This window comes from Oratosquilla oratoria, chromosome 4 (assembly GCF_046742065.1).
Source record: "Oratosquilla oratoria isolate Oo_2021 chromosome 4, ASM4674206v1, whole genome shotgun sequence".
NCBI lineage: Eukaryota > Metazoa > Arthropoda > Malacostraca > Stomatopoda > Squillidae > Oratosquilla > Oratosquilla oratoria.
In genome coordinates, this window is record NC_134780.1 from 6,307,697 (window position 1) to 6,328,800 (window position 21,104).

Here is a 21,104-nt window from a genome sequence, read left to right on the forward strand (position 1 = left end):
ACACAATGGAAGTGGCAGAAAACTAAGAGTGTCTTACACAAATATAGATGGATTGATAACAGGATTGAATGAACTGAATGATTATTTGAAAGAAAAAGAACCGGACATAATGGGAATTGTAGAAACAAAATTAAAAGGCCCACTACCACCCAACAGTGTAGGACATGATACATACAATTATTGGATTAGAAACAGAGAGAAAAAACAAGGGGGTGGAGTTATGTTCCTGACTAAGAAGGATATAAACGTGAAAGGTGTCATATATGGAAAGAATACAGTAGAGATGATTATGATAGAAGTGGAAGACCGAGATAAGAAGAGCAGAAAATTTGTGATCAATTATGTGCCTCCGAAAACAGCCTCATGGGAGGAGAGTGAACATAAAAGTATGGTAGAGGACACAAAGATAGCATTAACTAAAATAATGGAAGACGGAGGAAGAATAGTTATGATGGGCGACTTTAATTGCAAAGAAATCTGCTGGGAAGAAATGACAGTAAAGAGTGGTGATGACTCATGGGGAAATGCTCTACTTGAGATGATTACTGACCATTCAATGACACAATGGATACAAGAGAACACTAGGTATAGAAATGAAGAAGAACCATCGAGGCTAGACTTAATAATTACATCTGAACCTAGAATAGTGGACAAGATTGAATATAAAACACCAATAGGTAAAAGTGACCACATATTGATTGAACTGGAACTTAATGAAGAAAAATATATGAAAAGAAATGAACAATATAGAAAAGGAAGAATGATGTATGAAAAAACAAACTTTGATAAAATAAGAGAATTCTTCCAACAAGAAAACTGGGAAGAAATATACAAAGAAGAAACATCAGTGGAAGAGAAATGGAATATCTTGACAAAAATTTACAAAAAAGGAGTGGAAAAGTATGTCCCAAGACAAAAACAAGAAAAAGAATATGTAAAATGCTGGTACAACAAAAGTTGTAGGGAGTTAAAAGACAAAAGAGACAAAGCCTGGACCAGATGGAAAAAAGACAGAAGACCTGAAAAATGGAAAATATATACTGGTTATAGAAATGAATATGTACAAAAGTGCAGAGAGAAAAAAAGAAAATATGAAAAAGATGTTATAGAAAAGTGTAAAGATCAACCAAAACTATTCTACAGATTTGTAAACAATAAACTGAAAAACAAACAAGACTTGGAGAAATTAAGACAAGGAGGAGTTGAATACACTGAGGAAATAGAAATGGCAGAAATTATGAACAAACATTTTAAATCAGTGTTTACAAGGGAAAATATACAACCTGAAGAGATTGAGTGGAAGGAAAAAGTCCCCCCTATGGAAGAAATAGAAGTAACAAAGAATGAAATATTGACACACTTGGGTAATTTTGATGTCAGAAAATCGCATGGGCCAGATGAAATAGCAAACTGGATTCTGAAAGAATGCAGGAATGAACTGGCAGACAAAATACATAGCATAATAAGCAGTTCCTTAAAAGAAGGAAAAGTTCCAGAAGATTGGAAAAAAGCAAATATAGTACCTATATATAAAGGAGGAAATAAAGAAGAACCTACCAACTATAGACCAGTCTCTCTAACAAGTACAATAGCAAAAATATGTGAAAGAATTATCAAAAGTAGATGGGTAAAATACTTGGAAAAAAACAACGTACTAAATCCAAGGCAATTTGGATTCAGACAAGGACGATCATGCGTCACCAATTTAATATGTTTCTATTCAAGGCTAATAGATATAATACAAGAAAGAGATGGATGGGCTGATTGTGCATTTCTAGACCTAAAAAAAGCTTTTGACAAAGTACCACATAAGAAGCTGCTTAAGAAATTAGAATATGAAGGAGGAATACAAGGTAAATTGCTAAATTGGATGGAAGACTTTTTGCAAGACAGAAAAATGAGAGTAGTGATAAGAGATCAGCACTCAAAATGGAATGAAGTAATAAGCGGTGTCCCGCAGGGAACAGTTCTGGCCCCAATAATGTTTGCTATATATATTAATGATATGGATGAAGGAATTGAAAGCTATATGAGCTTCTTTGCAGATGATGCAAAACTACTGAAAAGAATGAAAACTGAAGAAGATTGTGAATCACTACAGAGAGATCTAAATAAAGTACAGGAATGGAGTAGGAAGTGGGAGATGGAGTTCAATACAAAAAAGTGTAGTATAATGGAATTTGGAAAAAGCAAAAACAGAATAACAGGATCATATAATTTGGGAGAAGAAGGAATAAAAAGAGTAGAAAATGAGAAGGACCTGGGAGTCATTGTTATGAATAATATGTCACCTGAGAAACATATAAATAAGATTTTTGGAGAAACCTATAATTTAATAAGAACAATCAAAGTGGCATTTACATACCTGGATGAAGAAATGGTGAGGAAAATCCTAATCACCCTGATAAGACCAAGATTGGAATATGCAGCAACGATATGGTCACCAAGTACAAAAAAATGTATAAAAAAACTTGAAAGAATACAAAGAGCAATTACAAAATTGGCACCAACACTCTCAAAACTATCATATGAAGAGAGACTACAAAAACTTAAACTACAGACACTAGAGCAAAGAAGAGAGAGAGGAGATTTGATAACTATTTACAGAATCATGAAAGGCATAGAAATTACTGATAGAGAGAATCTGATAAAATGGGATGACAGAAATACAAGAGGACACGGAAAGAAAATAAAAAAAGACAGCTATAGAAGAGATTTGAAAAAGAACAGCTTTCCTCACAGAGCAATAGACAGTTGGAACAAGTTAGATGAGAAAGTGGTGTGTGCAAAAACAATACACGAATTTAAAAATAGTTTAGATAAAATGAGATATGAAGACGGGACCCCACGAGCATAGCTCCCCTTCCCGTAAAATACAACTAGGTAAATACAACTAGGTAAATACATACACACACACACACACACACACACACACACACACACACACACACACACACACACACACACACACACACACACACACACACACACACACACACACGCACGCACCATAAAGCATATATAGAAATGGGAGACTCATATTTATATATATATATATTTTTTCATCTCAGACTGGATTCAGGTCACACAGCCGGGAGCCACCACCACCAAGCCTTGAGGGACTAGAATTCCAGAATTTCCACGCGCTGCCTCTCTGAGGTAACAAGAAAACCAAAATATCTAAATGTTTCACTGTACGGAGATGCATAGAGACCGCGCACACCAGGTTAAAAAACCAATCACATCAAAGCTCAAATTAATGTTCAACTGTTACATCTATGATCTGACTAGTAGTGGTGATTTAGATTTTCTAAGTGTTTTTATGTCAAGTCTTTCGATACGCTACATATGCATGGTGTTTCTTCCGTGTTGTTCCTCCTCATGACACGCTGTATGTTATGAAAGTTTTTTAGTACACACTAATGTAGGGGTATGTCACCTGTCACGCTATGTATATGTGTGCGAGCAGATATGTGATGCTCCGGGATACCATGGAAGAGTGTAACCTCGAAATCGTCAAAGAAACCAAAAGTGTTTTTTGTCAACACAATTTTCTTACCGACAAATGCCACTGGGTTGCACTAGGTTTAGAGTATAATGGCAAAGAAAACCCAAGTGCGTTTGTCATCTCAAAATCCCCAAAGAAACCAAAGTTAGTTTTTTGGAAACACAATTTTCATACCGACAAATGCACTATGATGGCAAAGAAAACCCAAGTGTGTTTGTCACCTCAAAATCCCCAAAAGAAACGAAAGCTAGTTTTTGTAAACACAGTCTTAACTAGGGACGTACTAGGTTTGGATTACGATGGCAAAGAAAACCCAAGTGTTTTGGTCACATAAAAATCCCCAAAGAAACCAAAGGTATATTTTTGTCATCACAATTTTCATACAGACAAATGCCACTGGGTTGCACTAGGTTTAGACTATGATGGCAAAGAAAACCCAATTGTATTTTTCACCTCAAAATCACCCCAAAAATGAAAACTAGTTTTTGTAAACACAGTCTCCACTGGGGACGCACTGGGTTTGGACTGTGATGGCAAAGAAAACCCAAGTGTGTTTATCACCTCAAAATCCCCAAAGAAACCAAATTTAATTTTTGTAAACACAATCTTCATATCGACAAATGTCACTGTCACTGGGTTGCACTATATTTGAACTACGATGGCAAAGAAAACTCAAACGAAAATATTAAAATAAGAAAACAAAAAAATCTTAACGTTTCAATACAAAAGACTTTTTCAGAAGCTCATGTCTCCACATGATTTTCCCTTGCCGCCATAGACCAACCTGTCCAAAATGAACAATAAGCATTGGTTTTGTAACGCCGTTTTACAATTCAGCAGGTTTTTCTTGTCTTCAAAGATATTTTGGCCAAGAAATATTTTGAAAATGTAGATAAGATAGACTTTTTTAGTCTCTTCTTTTTATATAGGGTTGAGGTGCTATAGAACCGAGTGTTCTTTGGTCCCTAAAACAAAGCGAAAACCCTCAAAAGCAAAATTTCCAGTTCCTGTCCAAAATGACTGAGGTGATCTCCACAAAATACTCAAAAAACGGAGGTAATTTAGAATAACAGAGTGTGTTTTTAATTGCTCTTAGTCTTGTTAGTAAGATTTTGATACCGGTATGATTTATATAGACTTTACAAATAGAACAAAGGTGGAAGGGAAGAAAGAAAAATTCTAACAGTGTAGAGTATACATTAGTTTCAAGGACTCACCATCCCGCTCCAACGCGCTGGGAAATAAGAAACCCGTGGTAGGACAAAAACCTGTCAGGTGCAGCAAGCAGTTTTTTTTACATATTTTCTAACTTATCCAATTTCAAGGAAACTGGATAAAATTGTCCGACTGAAGCTATGATATATGACCTAGATGGTAGTTGAAATATTAATCGTGACATATTTTATCAATGAATGAAATCCTGGTATCCTCATCTAAACAAAACGACGTGGATGTGATCAGTGCTACTCTAATCCTAGCGAAAGGAATGTTTTTCTTCAAATCATATCTGATAACGCACAATATGAACTCCCGATAGTCATGCAAATAGAAATACTCAAACAAAATTGAAATATGCAGTAGTATTCCCCATCCCTTAAATTTTGATAAATTTATTTTCATTCATTTTGTTTTCAACCAGACGGTTATTGACCAAATGGTCTTTTACCCAAATAGTTTTCGACTAGATAGGTTTAGCCCAAGCTGTTTTCTTCCAACTGATTTCCCTAAACTAGTTCTCTTCCACGAGGAAATGATGTTCTAACAATAATTTTGGCCAATGTTAACTAGACAAAAACCAATAAGGCAAATACCAGTTGACAGAAAACGAAAACAATGAAAACCTTTTATGCAGAAATAAAACATTATCCTACCAGTAACATGCTCCTCGGAAGCGAATATATAGAAATAAGAAACTAAATAGATTTTCTAGCGATAATACTCCAGTGCCAAATGCACCTATGATTACAAGCGATGATGCATGATCGTAGCGTACAAGAGTCAATGGTAGGTACTGGCATTCCTCACATAGATATTACTTTGACAATTCAGTGACAAAGATACAGATAACAATCTAAGCACAACCACCCAGTATGTCTTTAAATCAAGTTGGATATACTCATGAATCCTTGTTACGGAACCTTGAAGAAAGCTGACGACTAAAAATTAATCAAAATCGAACCAACTTTATCTCCAACTGTACCTTGGTTTCGATGATCGTAATTCCACAACATATGAACGGATTACTAGCGTATCAGTCACATTTTACGTTGCGTTGTATTACATGCGGTTACGAGTATGCAACTAGAAGTGAAACCATCCTGAAATGCACATCAAAATGTAAATATCATCTTACGAACACTAAAGTTTATCTGGAAAATCACTTTGCTTGAATTCCTCAACCACCTCGAAGGGCCGAGAGAGGAAGACCAACCCATTATCATAAAAAAAAATTCACTGGGTAGTCATTTTTTTTCTCGGCTCAATAAAATCACCTGACGGCAGCAAGAAAAAATGTACAAGTCGTGAATAGCCGTGAATAGGTTAATTGAGATAAGTTAGTCTTTTCGTCTCACACTTTTCCTTTTTGACCGAAAATACACGAGTGCACTAACGTCCGTGATACCTCCCCAAATCATGGGAGATAGGGGCGAGTGGAGAATGACTGTGTATGAATGATACTTTGATGCAGCCAAGGGAGGAAGCAGGATATTGGGGTGGGGGGTGGGGGGGTGGGGGGAGGGTGTAATTTTTTTCTTTTCTTTTAGTAGGGAGTGGTTGTGTGTGGATGGTATTTTGACGCAGCCCAAGGGGATTTCTTCCCTTCTTCTCTGTTTTTCGCGTCAGGGAAGAAAGATGGAGGGTCGCCGTTTATTGAAGCGGCCTTGATGTGGATGTACTGTGTCTTACTGCATTGCTTCTGACCCAGGGCAGTGGACGGGAGGTAGGGATGACTCTCCCTCCACGAGGAGCTAAGACGAGAGGGGGGGGAGGGAAGGGTGGTGGGTGGGAGTGGGTGTTTTTTTTTTTTTTTTTTTTTTTTTTTTTTTTTTTTTTTCTTTTTAGTGAAGTATCACTCCCACGGGCTTTGTTTGAGCCCATGCGGTGGTGTTTATGGAAGACACACATTGTGGAGAGGAGGTGGAGTAGTGTAACTATTCAGAGGGGGTTTGGCTACTTCCCTTATAAGGGAGCCCTTAGGATATAGATGAATAGATATACGCGTCCCATTTTGGGAAGAGGATAGAACCTATCTTGTTTAATTCCTGAAACTCATGGTAACGAGGGGACTCTCATTACCTTTTTCTTTGGTTTTCGTCTTCGTCAATTGATCTATTTAAATAAGAAAAGTAAAGAACTCTTGATTAATCTTCTCACAGTGGATAAAGACTTGAATGCCTTGTTCTTACTCTCGCCAGGTGATTTTATTCAGTCGAAGGAAACCTCCAGCTCTCAAAGAGAGCTACGGAAAAAGAAGTTAAATTTTCATTTTTGGCAAATTATAATCAATTACTAATCCTAAGCATCAGTGTGTGTGTGTGTGTGTGTGTGTGTGTGTGTGTGTGTGTGTGTGTGTGTGTGTGTGTGTGTGTGTGTGTGTGTGTGTGTGTGTGTGTGTGTGTGTTTGTGTGTTTGTCGTGGTGGTGCTACGCTGGCTGGTCGTCCTGAATGCACAGGTAAACGCACAAATAAAATCTATACAAACTCTCTGGCATTCGGACCCTCGGCCTTCCCAGATGGTGCCATGAACAAAAAGTTACTACGTAGATGTGTAGATGGCTGTCTGATTTGTATTCGGTCTCATTAGTGTCGTGTTCGCCGAGGCTTTCTTAGAACATAGTGTAGGACAAGAAAGACTTTGTGGTCTTCATCTCATGTGAAAGTAGCAACGATATATATGTACAGTACATGGAAACACACACACACACACACACACACACACACACACACACACACACACACACACACACACACACACACACACACACACACACACACACACATATACATATACGAGTTAAATGTTCTAGCGCATTAGTAAGATGAACTGTTGATACAACATTCGGAGAAAACAGAGAATGATGTACGAAGATATGTATATTACGACCACTGTCTGCGATCCTCTTCAGCGTAGTCTACGCTATACGTATCTTCGTACAACATTCTTTTCTTCGATAGTGGGATCTCCAGTTCATATATTTATGTATTTACATATGTGTGTTTATGTGCGTGTGTGTTCTATTTGTACTTCATCGACGATAATTCTCCAACGCTTCTATTCTTAAGGACAATATTGCGCCGATATCGATAATCATTCTGAGTTCATCGAATGAAGTGAGAGGTTTGGCTCATCTAGCAGTCTGCGGGTATACAAGGGGGCGTTTTGTTTCTAAAATTCTACAACGTTGGTACAGCATGTCAGGAGGCATGCATAGTATGAAGGTTTGTCTCTTGAAGAAAAGTGTGGAGGGTAGATAAGGGTAGACAGGGCACCTAACGATAGATGAAACGAAAATTTCCTGTTCTTAAACGAGTCAGTATTGTCTCAAACCGTTGGTTATGCTCGTGGACACAGGGCCATGGGTGTACAAGAAGTTTGATATTTTTTAGATTACTTGTTCGATGTTATTTCAAGTGTTTTGCCACAAGTATTGTAGTGTAGACTACAGGGCAGGATAGAAGTCTTTTGTAAGGAGTTGGGTGAAAAAAAAAGTGGATGTTGTATCCGAAACTACCTTGTCGGATTGTTGGTTGCCGCGGATGTCATCCTGAGATGGCACCAAACAAAAGGACAGATTTAAAGCGGGAGAAATTTTGAGTGAACCAAGAGATGATTTCATGGGTCAATAAATAGCAGTAATGAAGGGTAGAGGAGGGGTTGATAATAAGGCGTTAGGCAGCGAGAATAGCAGTTTGGCGCTTAGAATTAAAACAAAAGGTGGGAGGTGAGATCCAAATCATGTGCCTGGTAGATAGTCCTGCATAACACGCTCCACGGTCAGACTGGGAGGCGTCTGTACTCGTACAATTGTTGATGGCTAAGGGATGTGGGAAACAAATTTGTGGGAAACAAATTTGTCGGATGATGTTAGATGTTCTTTTCTATAGTGTGGCCAAGGCAAAGCAGAGGCGTTCATGCGGGAGTAACGAGGGGACTTGGGCTGGTATTGTGACTGGAAGGACATCGTCAATTATTTCTAGTGTGGATAACAAGTCTGTTATCCTTATGCCCATTGGGTGGGTCAGTGCAAACGTTTGTCGAGTCCTTGAAAGATTCAAGGGTAAAGGAGAGTGAAGAAACTAAGGTGATGAGAAAGTTCTTGATACGGAAGAGGTATTTTAATGATATCAAAGAATGGTAGAGGTCTTGTCTTGTATGAAGGTTTGGTAGATATTCCAAACAGATCATGTATTGGCTATCCAACAGGTGTAGCATAATAATATTAGGAGGCCATAAATTCAAACAAATTTAATTTTTAGAACAGAGGATACATATTTTCTAGGTGTGAGATCCATTAAAGACAAGAGCCGAGGATCAGACATTGAAATCCAATTTGTTCAAAAGACAGAAAACGAATCTTACATAGTTGTAGTGACGGAGTATCTTTGTAGCGGCATAATCTACAGAAGTGAATGAAGATTGATTCTGGGGTTGAAGAACTGATTCTATGGGTTACAGAATGTATATCGCGTCAGAGAAGGTAAAGGATGGGGTAGGTTCCGGCACAGACTAGGGATAGATCATTGACATATAAGCTACAGTAATTCTGTAGGAAATGCAGTTACATTGTCGATGGCTAAGGTAAAGAAGGTCACTGATGATGAGCACGTAGTCTAAGGATCTTACAACGCGCACTTGTAAAGTTCGGTGAGGTAGGAATTGGAATATAAAAATGGGTAAGGCTTCATGGAAGCCTATAAGAGTCTACGTTGGATTCACCACCTCCAAACTGCATCATATGCCTTTGCTGGTCAAAAAACAAAATAAATATATGATGGTTATTGACAAGTACGAATTGTTGCTTCTGTTTGCATTAATATATCTATGATGCTGTCATTAGCATGGAAGCTAGACTCAAAGGATGGTAGGAAGGAAGGATATTCCAGTTGCAAGGAGAATCGGATTAAGAACATCAAATTGCGTGAGCAATTTGGTGGTTGTTGTTTCGGGCAGTCTTCTCTTTACCAGGTCTGGGGAAATAGAAGATGATGCCTTCAGGTGGTGGCAAAAGTGCCCTTCCTTCATAATTGGTGGAGAAAAATCAATGTTAAGAATATTGCGGATAGGTGTAAGTGTTGCATTATATCAAAGTATACGTTGTCTGGGCCTAGGGTTGTTGTGTAGCAGTGGAGAGGAAAGTATGGAATTCTACCTCTTTAAACAGTAATTATATTTTTTGGAATGTATGAGGTGTAAAGCTAGGTAGTGACGAGCACTCGAGGGTAGCTTTCTAAGATGAAATTCGTGTTTATGCCTCTTCAACTTAAAAAGTTGAGGAGATTTTTTGGTTCTTGACTTGTAGGACCGGGAGAGAGTATGAAATGCATTTTTTAATATATCTACTTAGAGTTTTTCATATTTCACAGCTTGAGAAGTGATTTTTGGTTTGTGGGTTTACCAAATAGATCGAAATGATTGACGCATCACTCGGCAGGCATGCGCTCCTTTTTCTCCAAACTAGGGCACCAAAGAAAACGTTTAGTTGTAGATGCTGAAGTCACTGGGATTGAAAGGAAAGCCTCTGATGGTATGTGATCTGTGAAGTAGGTCAGAGTTGAGTCGACTGTTGAGAGAGAGACTATCGGAGGGTATGAGGGTGAAGAAAAATAGGTGAGAGGTGGAAGAAGGGGTGAGTGAAAACTGTGGTATAAGTCTGACATTACAGACCATTCGAATTCAAGGAGTTCAGGTGTACTGTACATATAGATAGATTTATGAATCTATAATTAAAAGTCTGAAATTGAAAGGCTGTGGATTGTTCTGTATCAAGGAGAGGATGTGAGAAAGGCATCACTTTAGATCGTAGGGTTGTGGTAATCTCCCCAAAAGAGGCGTCGGGTGTTTAAATCTCCTTATAAAAGGTATGTGTAGGGAGGGATTAACTTTAAACAAGATAACATATTCAGTGATTCCCAAACCCGTTGTCATAACTCGAATGAGGATATCAAGAGTGTTTCCTGGGGTTGCAGAATGGTCTAGAAAACACAAGAAAGATATTTTGGAGCATCGATACTACATTTAGGCACCTTAAGAGGTCGGCTTACATAGTCAGAACAAAGTTGTATTTGAGGTTGCGGCCGATTATGTTCGGGAACCACTGTAATCAAAATGAACAGTTATAGATTACTTACCTTACCGAGGTGCCAAGCATTTGAGGTTGGCGACCATGAAACCCCATCTTTTCCGATCTTGAACCAATCTCGTTAGATCTTGAACTCTCATTCCCCTTCTAACGTCCTTCAGTAAGGTACCCGTATAAATCTGTCGCTGTTTATCACGAGCCCTCTTCCCTTCAATCATTCCTGGTAGAGTGACTTTTTCCAGTTTTCCTGAGCTCGGATTATATGATCAAAATTACACCAGACTCATAGGCTATTTGAATAGTAATCCAAATCACTTCCGGCTACACGACAACGAGACCAGCTATTTTCATTATTCACTGTTAGACAATCATACTCTCAAGTCAGGTAGCGGTTTTATCTTTCCTATACAAATAACATAGAAAAACATAGAAATTATGTTTATATTAACATATCAAACAGCTCCTTTACCTTAAGAACACTTATACGAAGAGTAAGACCTAAGGGGTTATTGGTAGCGACTTAAATCTCGGACGACTCACACATTGTAGGAAACAAGTGAGGCAATTTTGCCACTGTCACTGTTTTCTGTAACAACGCCTTGCACTATTGTGTATCATCAACCCTATGTCTAGCGTTAGCATCTAATGTGGCAATCTATAAAAATGACCAACCCAAGCATTTCTATGTCGGACGAAGCTTGCTTTAGGGCTCACCTAGTAGTCTGTACCCTGCACGGCTCCAAGACAGAGTATTCGCAGATCATTGTTAATTGACTGAATAATATGTTGCATCTCGTGACGCCTGGTAGTCAATACGTTTGGTAGTTAATCACCGTCCAGGAAAGAATAACGTGGACGACAAGACCGAGAAGTTATTGATGGCAACGAGTACGAGTTTAATGTCGTTACCATAGCGGCCTTTAGTAACTGCCACTACAACCTCTGTACCAAACTATAGTTGTAGAACTCAAACCGACTTTGGTCAACCCTTTGAGTGCATGAAAAACTAGCTTCAACTGAAACGAATTGTCTGGTAATGGCTACATCAAATACCTGAGTCGAACTACCAGCTCTAAGGGTTAAGAAGCACACTGATCACCTAAGAAATAAAATACAGTAATTTTGTGTAAGTTTATCTAATTTCACGACAGTAATGATAAATCCCTAATTTCGAATCATTAAGGATAATTTTCCATTATTGTTCGATGCAATGGATCTTGAGATTTTCTGATGACATCAAAGCATATTGCTTTGGTGTTTACTCAAATTGTACTATATTCTATCGACTATACCAGAAGTACAGGGTGGGGCAGAACCGATTGAGCAGTTTTGAGGAGATATAAAAAAGTAATGGAGGTACATAGAGAATAAAGTTTAGCATGACATACCATTTAGAATCCTTATGTTCTGAAAACAATGTCAGCAAGATGGCGGCCGTTAGCTGCAACACACTGTTTGAGTCGTTCTCTGAAGTTTCCTACAGCACGTTCACACATACTGCGGGGTATGGCGTTAAGCTCTTCAATAATCCGCTCCCTTAGCTGTGGTAGGGCGTGAGGGCGACTTTTGAACACCTTTTCTTTCAGATATCCCCAAAGAAAGAAGTCGCAAATGCTCAAATCAGGTGACCGCGCAGTCCACCCTAAATCACCCCTCAGATTTTGGTTGTTGGCAAAGTCTGCTTGGTTCAATTCTTGAGCCATCATCATTTTGTAGGGATGGAAATTCAAATCCATATGCAGAATCCTCCTGAAACTGCGTGAGGAGATTCCCAAAGCAACGGCATGCCTTCGTGCAGAACGTCTTGGCGACTGAATGATTGCTGCTCTCACCTTCTCGACATTTTCTGGTGTTCTGATGGACCTGCGTCGGCCATGTGTATCTCTTCTTAGTGTGCTACCAGTTGCCTCCAACTGCCTAACCCAGGACCGAATTGTGTTCGCCTGAGGAACAGCATTGTTGCGTGGAATATTGAACCGTCGCCGAAAAGCTCTTTGCGTTGCAATCACAGATTGATTGTTCTCAAAATATGCGCGCACAGCAAAGCCACGATGTGCTCCCGTCCACACCATGTCGGCTACTGAAATGGGGATGTCTGAGGAGCGGAACAAAACCACCCGCACCCCCCTCCCCTCCCCTCCCCCCGAGCACTGACTCCTCTAAACTGCTCAATCGGTTCTGCCCCACCCTGTATATTACTCTCATTAAGATACTGACTCAATAAAGACTTTGTAGAACATGTTCTACAGCTGTGATTTTAACGTAGCAAGAATTCGAAACTGCTGTTTCCCAACCACATGGAAGACTTAAAAGCGGTATATGCAACATCCTTGATTACAGCCGCGTGGATAGGTAAACTGTACCTCAAAACTAAGGACCGTTGACACAGGTGATCCCTGAGGACACACCTGGTAGAATTTCTAGATATTCTTTCGAAAAAATACCGCAAAACACGAAGTCAAATCCTGTAGTACTAGTAATAGGGTGATTTAGGAACATGTCAAAAGGATTAGTCCATTGAAAAGACTTTTACTTAAAAGCTTTCTTAAAATACTCAAATGATAACGTAATATTTTACCACAATGACGAAGATGTGATGATGGCAATAATAAAAAATGGTGGTGGTGTTAATGGTGATAAATACTAGAACCATTTAATACCTTATTTCCAGGTAATAGGTCGAGAACGTACGTTAGAAGGAGTTTTGCTGTGGTGCTAAAACTTAACTAAGAATCCTAAGACGAATTTACTCAGTAACGAGCTATGGTTTTATCAATATAGGTTTGTTTCAAAGTGACGATTTTATGTGAAAGAATTGTCTAGATGAAACATTCACGCCTGTAAAATTTACGCTCACCGCGCTCGTTTTTGCAATTGTCAACTTAACTAAGAATCCTAAAACGAATTTACTGAGAACCAAACTATGGTTTTATTAATATAGGTTTGTTTCAAAGTGACGATTTTATAAGAAAGAATTGTCTAGATGAACCATTCACGCCTGTAAAGTTTACCCTCACCGCGCTCGTTTTTGTAATTGTTTTCATTTGAACTACTACGGTAATGATTCAATTCATTTATAGTTTTATAGCAACTGACTTCAATGTAAAGGCGCCTGATTAAAACTTAAGTACAGGAAGAGCTTCTCTTCAAAATAGGGAGAAGCCCTCTTTATTGAAAAATTGTCTTTGCCTTATCCGTGGCATTATGCGCAGATAAAAAGAAAATCTAGAACAAATAGATTTATGCTCTTGGTTTTAATTTAACAAACAATGCGTGTTTACTTATGAAAATGACGCTGTGAGATCGTCTTCCACGACGTTCAAATGAAGATGAGCTCAGCATAACCAGAACTTATGTTGCTCTACTCCCGCACAAAATATGCCTTATTAAAAAGAAACCATATGAAAACATTTCGAATAAAACAAATATATAAATAAATGATAACTGGTAATACATGAACAGGTAAACAGAGACTTTAAGGTACATGTGTACACAACTAGAAATGGCAGAACAGCTGGACTGATTTGCTTGATAATTTCTAAGACTTACCTTGCGTGTGATTTGCATGAAATGACCTGTTTGGTTGCAGAGCATAGTGACGAGTCAGCCCCTGGAACACAAGACTGTTTTTCATGAACATTGCTCATAATAACAATAGACGACTCCTCAACTGAAGGGCAGGACCCGGTCTTAAAGAATCCCTAACGTCGGAAGAACAAAATAGTTTAGTGTTACTCAAAACAGAACCCATAAAGTTTGTTAGATTTATACCAATGAGAGGATAATCACAAGTCCAATAACGTCCAAACCCCATATGGGGAACTGACTGCATGTTTAATGCAATCAATATCCCTCCGTTCTTCTACCCTCCTTACTACTTCTATGACAGCATCTCAGTGCGACATTGTCCCCAAGGATAGAAGCACTGGTTATTGATTAAAAGAAATCTATAAACTCTGTCATCGTCTTAGAGGATGAGGACGCAAGTGCAACTATATCCAAAAACGTGATCGTTAAGTGAATAATTTTCTTGGGTCTTGCAGAAGTCGTCCCTTGGATTCATAATGTTCAGGTGTCCACAAGTCAAATTAAGGTGCTAAGATTTATAAGATCTGATTTCCCCCCTGTGCCAAAAAGAATGTTTGGACACTGAGACCTCCATAGTATTAATGCGACACGTGAGTCATGTCTTAACATTAGCTTCATGTCCAGGCTGCACCTATGAAAACAATGCAACCTGAACAAGTCCCCAATATGATAAAGTTGTCCTCAAACTCATAGTAATGAAAAATTAACTAAGCTTTTTTAAATCAGAAGTGGAAACTGAAGCCAAACGGCAAAAGACTATCTGAATGGAAAGTCTAAAATGAAGCTCTTCTCAAATGAGAGTATGAAAGTGTTCACAATGTAAGAAAATATTTCTTCAGTATGACAAGAGCTGTCCGAAACTTGTAAATTGTTATTATTATTGTATGTCTATCTAGAAGACGTAATCTAGTGCCAAAATATAGACCTTAGGAATCAGACTTAAATGCAAAAAGCACGGGATACCCTGTTCTAGTACGGAGTCCAAAAATTGTACTCTGATGTAACAGAAATTTGAATGATCACTATTTCTTAATATACACACACTGACTGGTCCCCAGTACATAGATATTCCTCTTTTCAATCATCATCCCCCTTCATAGCTCAGTATTCACTTGTTACGTCTCAGCTGGGTTCGAGTCCTTAGCTTGAATACGTATCAGTTTCCGTATATGCTTACATCGAGCAAGCACATTGTCAGTCTCGACCATGATAGTATGAAATTAAAGTGAAAATTAATGTGGTTGAAAAGATGAATATTCTTAATATCTTGATATATCAGAAAAAATCATGTCTCAAAACATGTCTTGTTCGTCGGCCATTTGCAAATGAAGCCTAAGGCCGGCCACACACGTGCAGTTTAAACTGACAGTTACAACTGTTCAGTTATAACTGTCAGTTGAAACTGCACGTGTGTGGGTATCTCAGTATCACTGAGATACCCACACACGTGCAGTTTCAACTGACAGTTATAACTGAACAGTTGTAACTGTCAGTTTAAACTGCATGTGTGTGGCCGGCCTAATCATAATCTTGGACCAATGACAGAGAGTCTGTACATAAGGTTCTAATGATATTTGTAGCAAATCAAGTTGAGTGTTTCTCGCTCGGCGCACAGACCGACTTAACTCGTGTCCTCATTGGCTAACATGACGTCACGTGATCCTCACTGGCCAATGAGAGCACAAGTTGGATCAATCCACTGAGCATGAAATACTCAGTCTTTGTCTACACATGTGAAAGTTGGCTGAGAAGAATGTCCGACAAAACCCACCTTTAGTGACATCAGTGTACACCAAACTTGTGAAGATGACGATCCATAGCGTTAGTCTTCGTCTTTAGAGTCTGTGTCCGTGCTCGTTTGTTGGGTGTATTGTCCCGAGGTTCCATATTCAAACCTTGGGCCCCGATAGCTAGTGAACGAGAACATTGAGGGGCATTTCTATAGCTTAATCAAAACTGCATAACACCAATTGCCGTGGGAGAAAACGACTTTACTAAAAACACATACAATAGACTTGCCCTCTAAGTAGCAAAACCTGGAGGTATCGAGGGATTGTAGGGTACTGAGTTCGCGATCTTGAGGCTGGTCCTAGGATGCAGTGCCCGACGTAGTACAATATAGAATGAGCTGTGCTCCACTGCTCTGCTCATGACAATTTAATAAGCGATAATATAAAGGCGTTGGTAGAAAAGGAGGTCCACTTTTGGATTTCAGTATAAGTCACAACTGTCTGTGCATAGACTGATCCTTCGGATTCTTGTGTCAATCAAGAAGGTTTATGTAGATTCGGGTATAGTGTTTGGTATGCGTCTGTAAAACCACTGGAAATGTAGGGTCACGTCTGTAACAACAAATAAAGCGTAACGTGTGAGATCCATTGTAGATATGTGAGACTCGTTTTAAAGCCAGTGGATCACAACTTAGTTAAGGCGTCGTCTGCAACTGCCTCAATTTGTCTCCAGTGGTTTAGGAGGAACTTCTTGAGAACTTTAGACCCCGAATGTACGAGATGTAATGATATAAACATGTATATGTGCATACAGGAAAAATATATATATATATTTTTTCGTTCATCTATTTGTTGTGCGTGGTTGATGTTGTGTATGACATGCAAGTGACCCCAAGCCAACCTAAACACCCAAATGTTTAATGTCCTGCTGGTGTAAACTACTTGCACAATCTCTGTTAAGTGTATTGTCGGCGAATGGCAAGCACAAGTCATGCAGCTGTGTATTTCTATAATTGTGCATGCACTGTTCAATGGTTTCTATCGATATATCTTGGATACATTAAAGACTATTGCAATATTCTTTATGTTTCCTTGATCCTGTGCATGATGGTGCAAACCAGGCCATCTCATGGCGAATTTGCATAATTTACGAGTCTCTCTCTGCCTAATTGACCGAGGGGAGAAGATTGGCCTATTTTTTTTTTCACTCCCACTGTAACCAAACTACAATGGTTGCAAGACAATGTTTTTCCTCAACATTCCGCATGTATGTGTCGATTTCCAAAATGTAAAATGGGGAATGTATGGATCTGACATTTCTAACATTATGTGAAAATTTTATTTTGTCCGCATTACAAATATCTTTACTAAAGTGTTGGTACATTGCATTTATTTCTTATTTTTAGATAAAACCTCGAATTTCTACTTATTGTGAGAATAAGTGATAGTTTGCGGAACTGGGCGCGATACCGACGGACAGGTAGTGCGTTACCGAAAAATCTGGGGTGCATTTTCGTCATTGCGTTACCGATTTTTAATTTCCTTAGAGCGGTCCGCGCTACTGCTTATGTGTATGTGTATATACACACACGCAGTATGTATATGCAAATTTCTCGGTAATGCACCTCCTGTCTGGCGGTAACGTGCCCAGCTCTGATATTTTGAATATTGACAAATACAGTAAACCTACGGTCACACATACGTATGTACATTCCTGCTTTTGCTGTCTGTTGCCGATATGGGATGTGCCGAGTTAGTAAGAATGGTTGTAGATATTCAACTATAGTTGCTATCACGTTGAAATAGATGTTAGATATAGGACTTTGTGATAAAAGTGTTTCATAGAACATTTAATATTGAACACTTGTTTGTTTTAGGATATTCACTGATTCTTTGGTGGAAAAACTCACCGAAAGGAGACTTCATTTGAAAGATGCTCGACCATAACAAGATAGTACATCTTTCAAAGGTAATCTATTTGATATATATATATATATATATATATATATATATATATATATATATATATATATATATATATATATATATATATATATAATGCAGTTATCAAAAATAACTTCTTTTTTTTGTGGAAACGACCATTTAAGATATATGATCTGGATATTGGAATGCCCCATTACCTTTTAAAAGCATCAACAACAATAAATTATCATTGCAATAAAAATACACAATTAGTCGCGGAATAGATATATGAGAGTAAATTCTGCTAGCTCTAATACAGTATGTCTACCATTATTGTTCTTTATTTGTTAACTCCAAACTTTGTAATGGCACAACTTTGTAATTGGTGTAATGGGAGAGTTGTTTGTTCGTTTGAGTTTTATTCAAGAGAACGTGACCAGCAGGGTACTATATTGTAGATATGCTTTGCATCTGTATCGGCAACATGGGGATATTTACGCAGGTGTGACCGTAGTTTTGTTCTGTCTTGCATGGGCTATGGACCGCCTAGACCAGGCCACCCGCCTTCACGGGATATGTTTTTGTGAAACGAGAAGAGAAGTTTCCAGGAAAATAAAATGATAGCTATGTACAAAAGGGGGTTATTGTCATTCAGCACATTAAGAGATATTTATTAGAACTTGTATCGTGACTTTTCTAGGAGAAGCAATAGACTTGTGATGTCACTCATAAACTTGTTCTTGATTTCAGTTCTCAATTCGCAACCACCCATGTCCTTTCGAATGCTACAAAGGGAAGAATATTTTTCTCAGAAGGTCTGGACATGACAGGGATTATGTATAAGAAAACATGTTTAATATATATCTTATTTACTTAATTTGCAGGTTCGGATGATAAAATGTCGTGGTGGTTTGGCTTTCAGGCTGGGTAAGGGTACAAATCAACGGAATTGATAACAGTAATTCAGAGACTGCACGCAGGATATCAACTAGAGCGACAGTCACATCCTGTTTGAATAAAAGAAGATAAAGTTCACAGGTTCTATGGAACGCTTTTTTCGTTCATCGTGAATGTTAACTCATCCTTACCTAGTTTATGATCCTATTCTAAGCAAAGCTAGCGTCAACAGCAAGCTTGATGCCACTTTTACAAAAGTTTTTCTGTATATCAGTGGATTGTACAGAGCTCACCTTTGGAGAACATTACTTGAGAATAAGTCAGCATACTCTACTCATGCTAACTGAACTGCCTAGTGTAGGCCTTATGGTCTCTTGCAGTCTCCTTCATTCTTATGTTCTTATGTTATGTTCTTACGATTCAAGACTACAAAAGTACTACTCAGTAATCATAAATGTTTGTGTTTTCATCCTGTTCCACAATAATTACTATTTGATTACTGTGTAGTGTTGTACAATTTTCTTAATATCCCAATGCTTTCTGTCCTATGATCATTTTTATATAAGAAACCAATTTGTCATGTCCTCCCGGCTCCTACTGTATGATCACAATACACATTGTTATTTGCTTATATCATCATGAGTGTAAGCTAAGTATTTCTATAGACTTACTTTTTTGACAGCCGTATCCCTTTATGTGATTAGGAGCATCTGTATAAATTTAGACAAAATTTTTGTTTGTTCTGTAAGTTAAACGAAGTTGTTTTTATGTGAAATATAAAGCAGTGTAATGTATGTTTGACTCAAATCAGGTTTGAAGCTTAAAGTTTCCCTCCGAGTTTATTGTACGCCTCTTTACCTTTACTTACTCTGCTTTTGATCCTTATTTCCTCTGAGCATAAGGCTCATTTTTGTGGTTAATCTTTCGAAGTGCAAGACCAACTGCTGTAACAACTATCGGGTATATAATCCTTATGTTTTCTATGGATAAGGCTTCTCATCCTTAACCTGTGTCGTCTGAGGTCCTAATGATATTGTTGAGGGATGTGGCTGTTATTTAGCAATGTGGGACTATATGGAGTTAGTTGAAAGTTGTCTTAACAAGGGGAGAAAAGATACACCTTAGATTACCCCAATCGATCGATGTCGACCACGATTTTTGTGTCTCTCCAGAGCGCAAACCAAGCCGAGATGATATAGGGAACCAACAGTCACTCAGACTACCGTCTCCACGTCGCTGATGGACCCAGAGGAACAGAACGGTATTACAATTTATCACCAGAGACGTCGCAGAAGTTGACAGATCGATGTTGTTACATAACAGCGAGCTACTTACGAGAGCTTCAACTCCTGATTTTTCCTCGATAATTGTCTTGTTTATTGCGCTGGGTGATTTGAGCAGAAAATCGTTAAAGGTATCTGAACGGGTGATACAAGTGTCTGCCCGCGTTTGAGGAGCAAGAATGCGGGACTACGTGACTACATGGCCGGCGACCGACGTGTTGCCCGCTAAGCTTAGTAGGTTCATAAACTACGATCTGGTGATGTTTTCTCTTCTTATATTTTCCTCTTCTGTTCTTCCTTGACATCTTCTTCGTCACCCATTGTTGTTGCTGTTGTTTCTCCCTGCCGTTTCCTGATTGGTATTATGATTCAGCTGTCTGACTATTGTCTTGTTGATGTGTATATGTTGAAAAACATGCTGCTGGCTTTCCTCTCGGCGTCTCGACGCCATGTTCGGCATCTAAAAACCGCGAACCCTACACTTGGCGATCGTTGTCCATATTAGGCCTAAGAGGGGGTTTACACTAACAGTTCGTCGAACGCAGTTCGACAGACACGTGTTTAAAGTGATGTGTGAACGTATGAACGGGGTATTTGGGGTTTAACCAACGTGCTCGACAACCAAATACCCCGTTCACACGTCACTTTAGACACGTGTCTGTCGAACCGCGTTCGACGAACCGTTAGACCGTAGAAATCCCCTCTAACACGACTTACCAGCCAGCTGCATTTTACCACGCTGCCTCACACATCACAACATCACCTTCCTCCCACCGCCCTTAACTCCGGGGCACATCGCACGTCTGGCAGCATTAGCTGCCCGACGTGCGATGTTGCGTCATAATAATCGTATTATAAAAAATAAAGTCAGTGC

General features: G+C 38.8%; 1 protein-coding gene across 2 annotated transcripts in view; it reads left to right on the forward strand.

The window, feature by feature from the left end:
- Positions 1 to 20,735, forward strand: part of LOC143024269 (uncharacterized) — a 73,945-nt gene extending 53,210 nt beyond the window's left edge. For both annotated transcript variants that reach the window (XM_076183056.1, XM_076183057.1), the window contains exons 7-8: positions 3,072 to 3,159; positions 18,935 to 20,735. In XM_076183056.1, the coding sequence (XP_076039171.1) occupies positions 3,072 to 3,158 (87 nt within the window). In that variant the 3' untranslated portion in view covers position 3,159; positions 18,935 to 20,735. The remainder of the gene's footprint in view (positions 1 to 3,071; positions 3,160 to 18,934) is intronic.
- Positions 20,736 to 21,104: the final 369 nt, after the last annotated feature.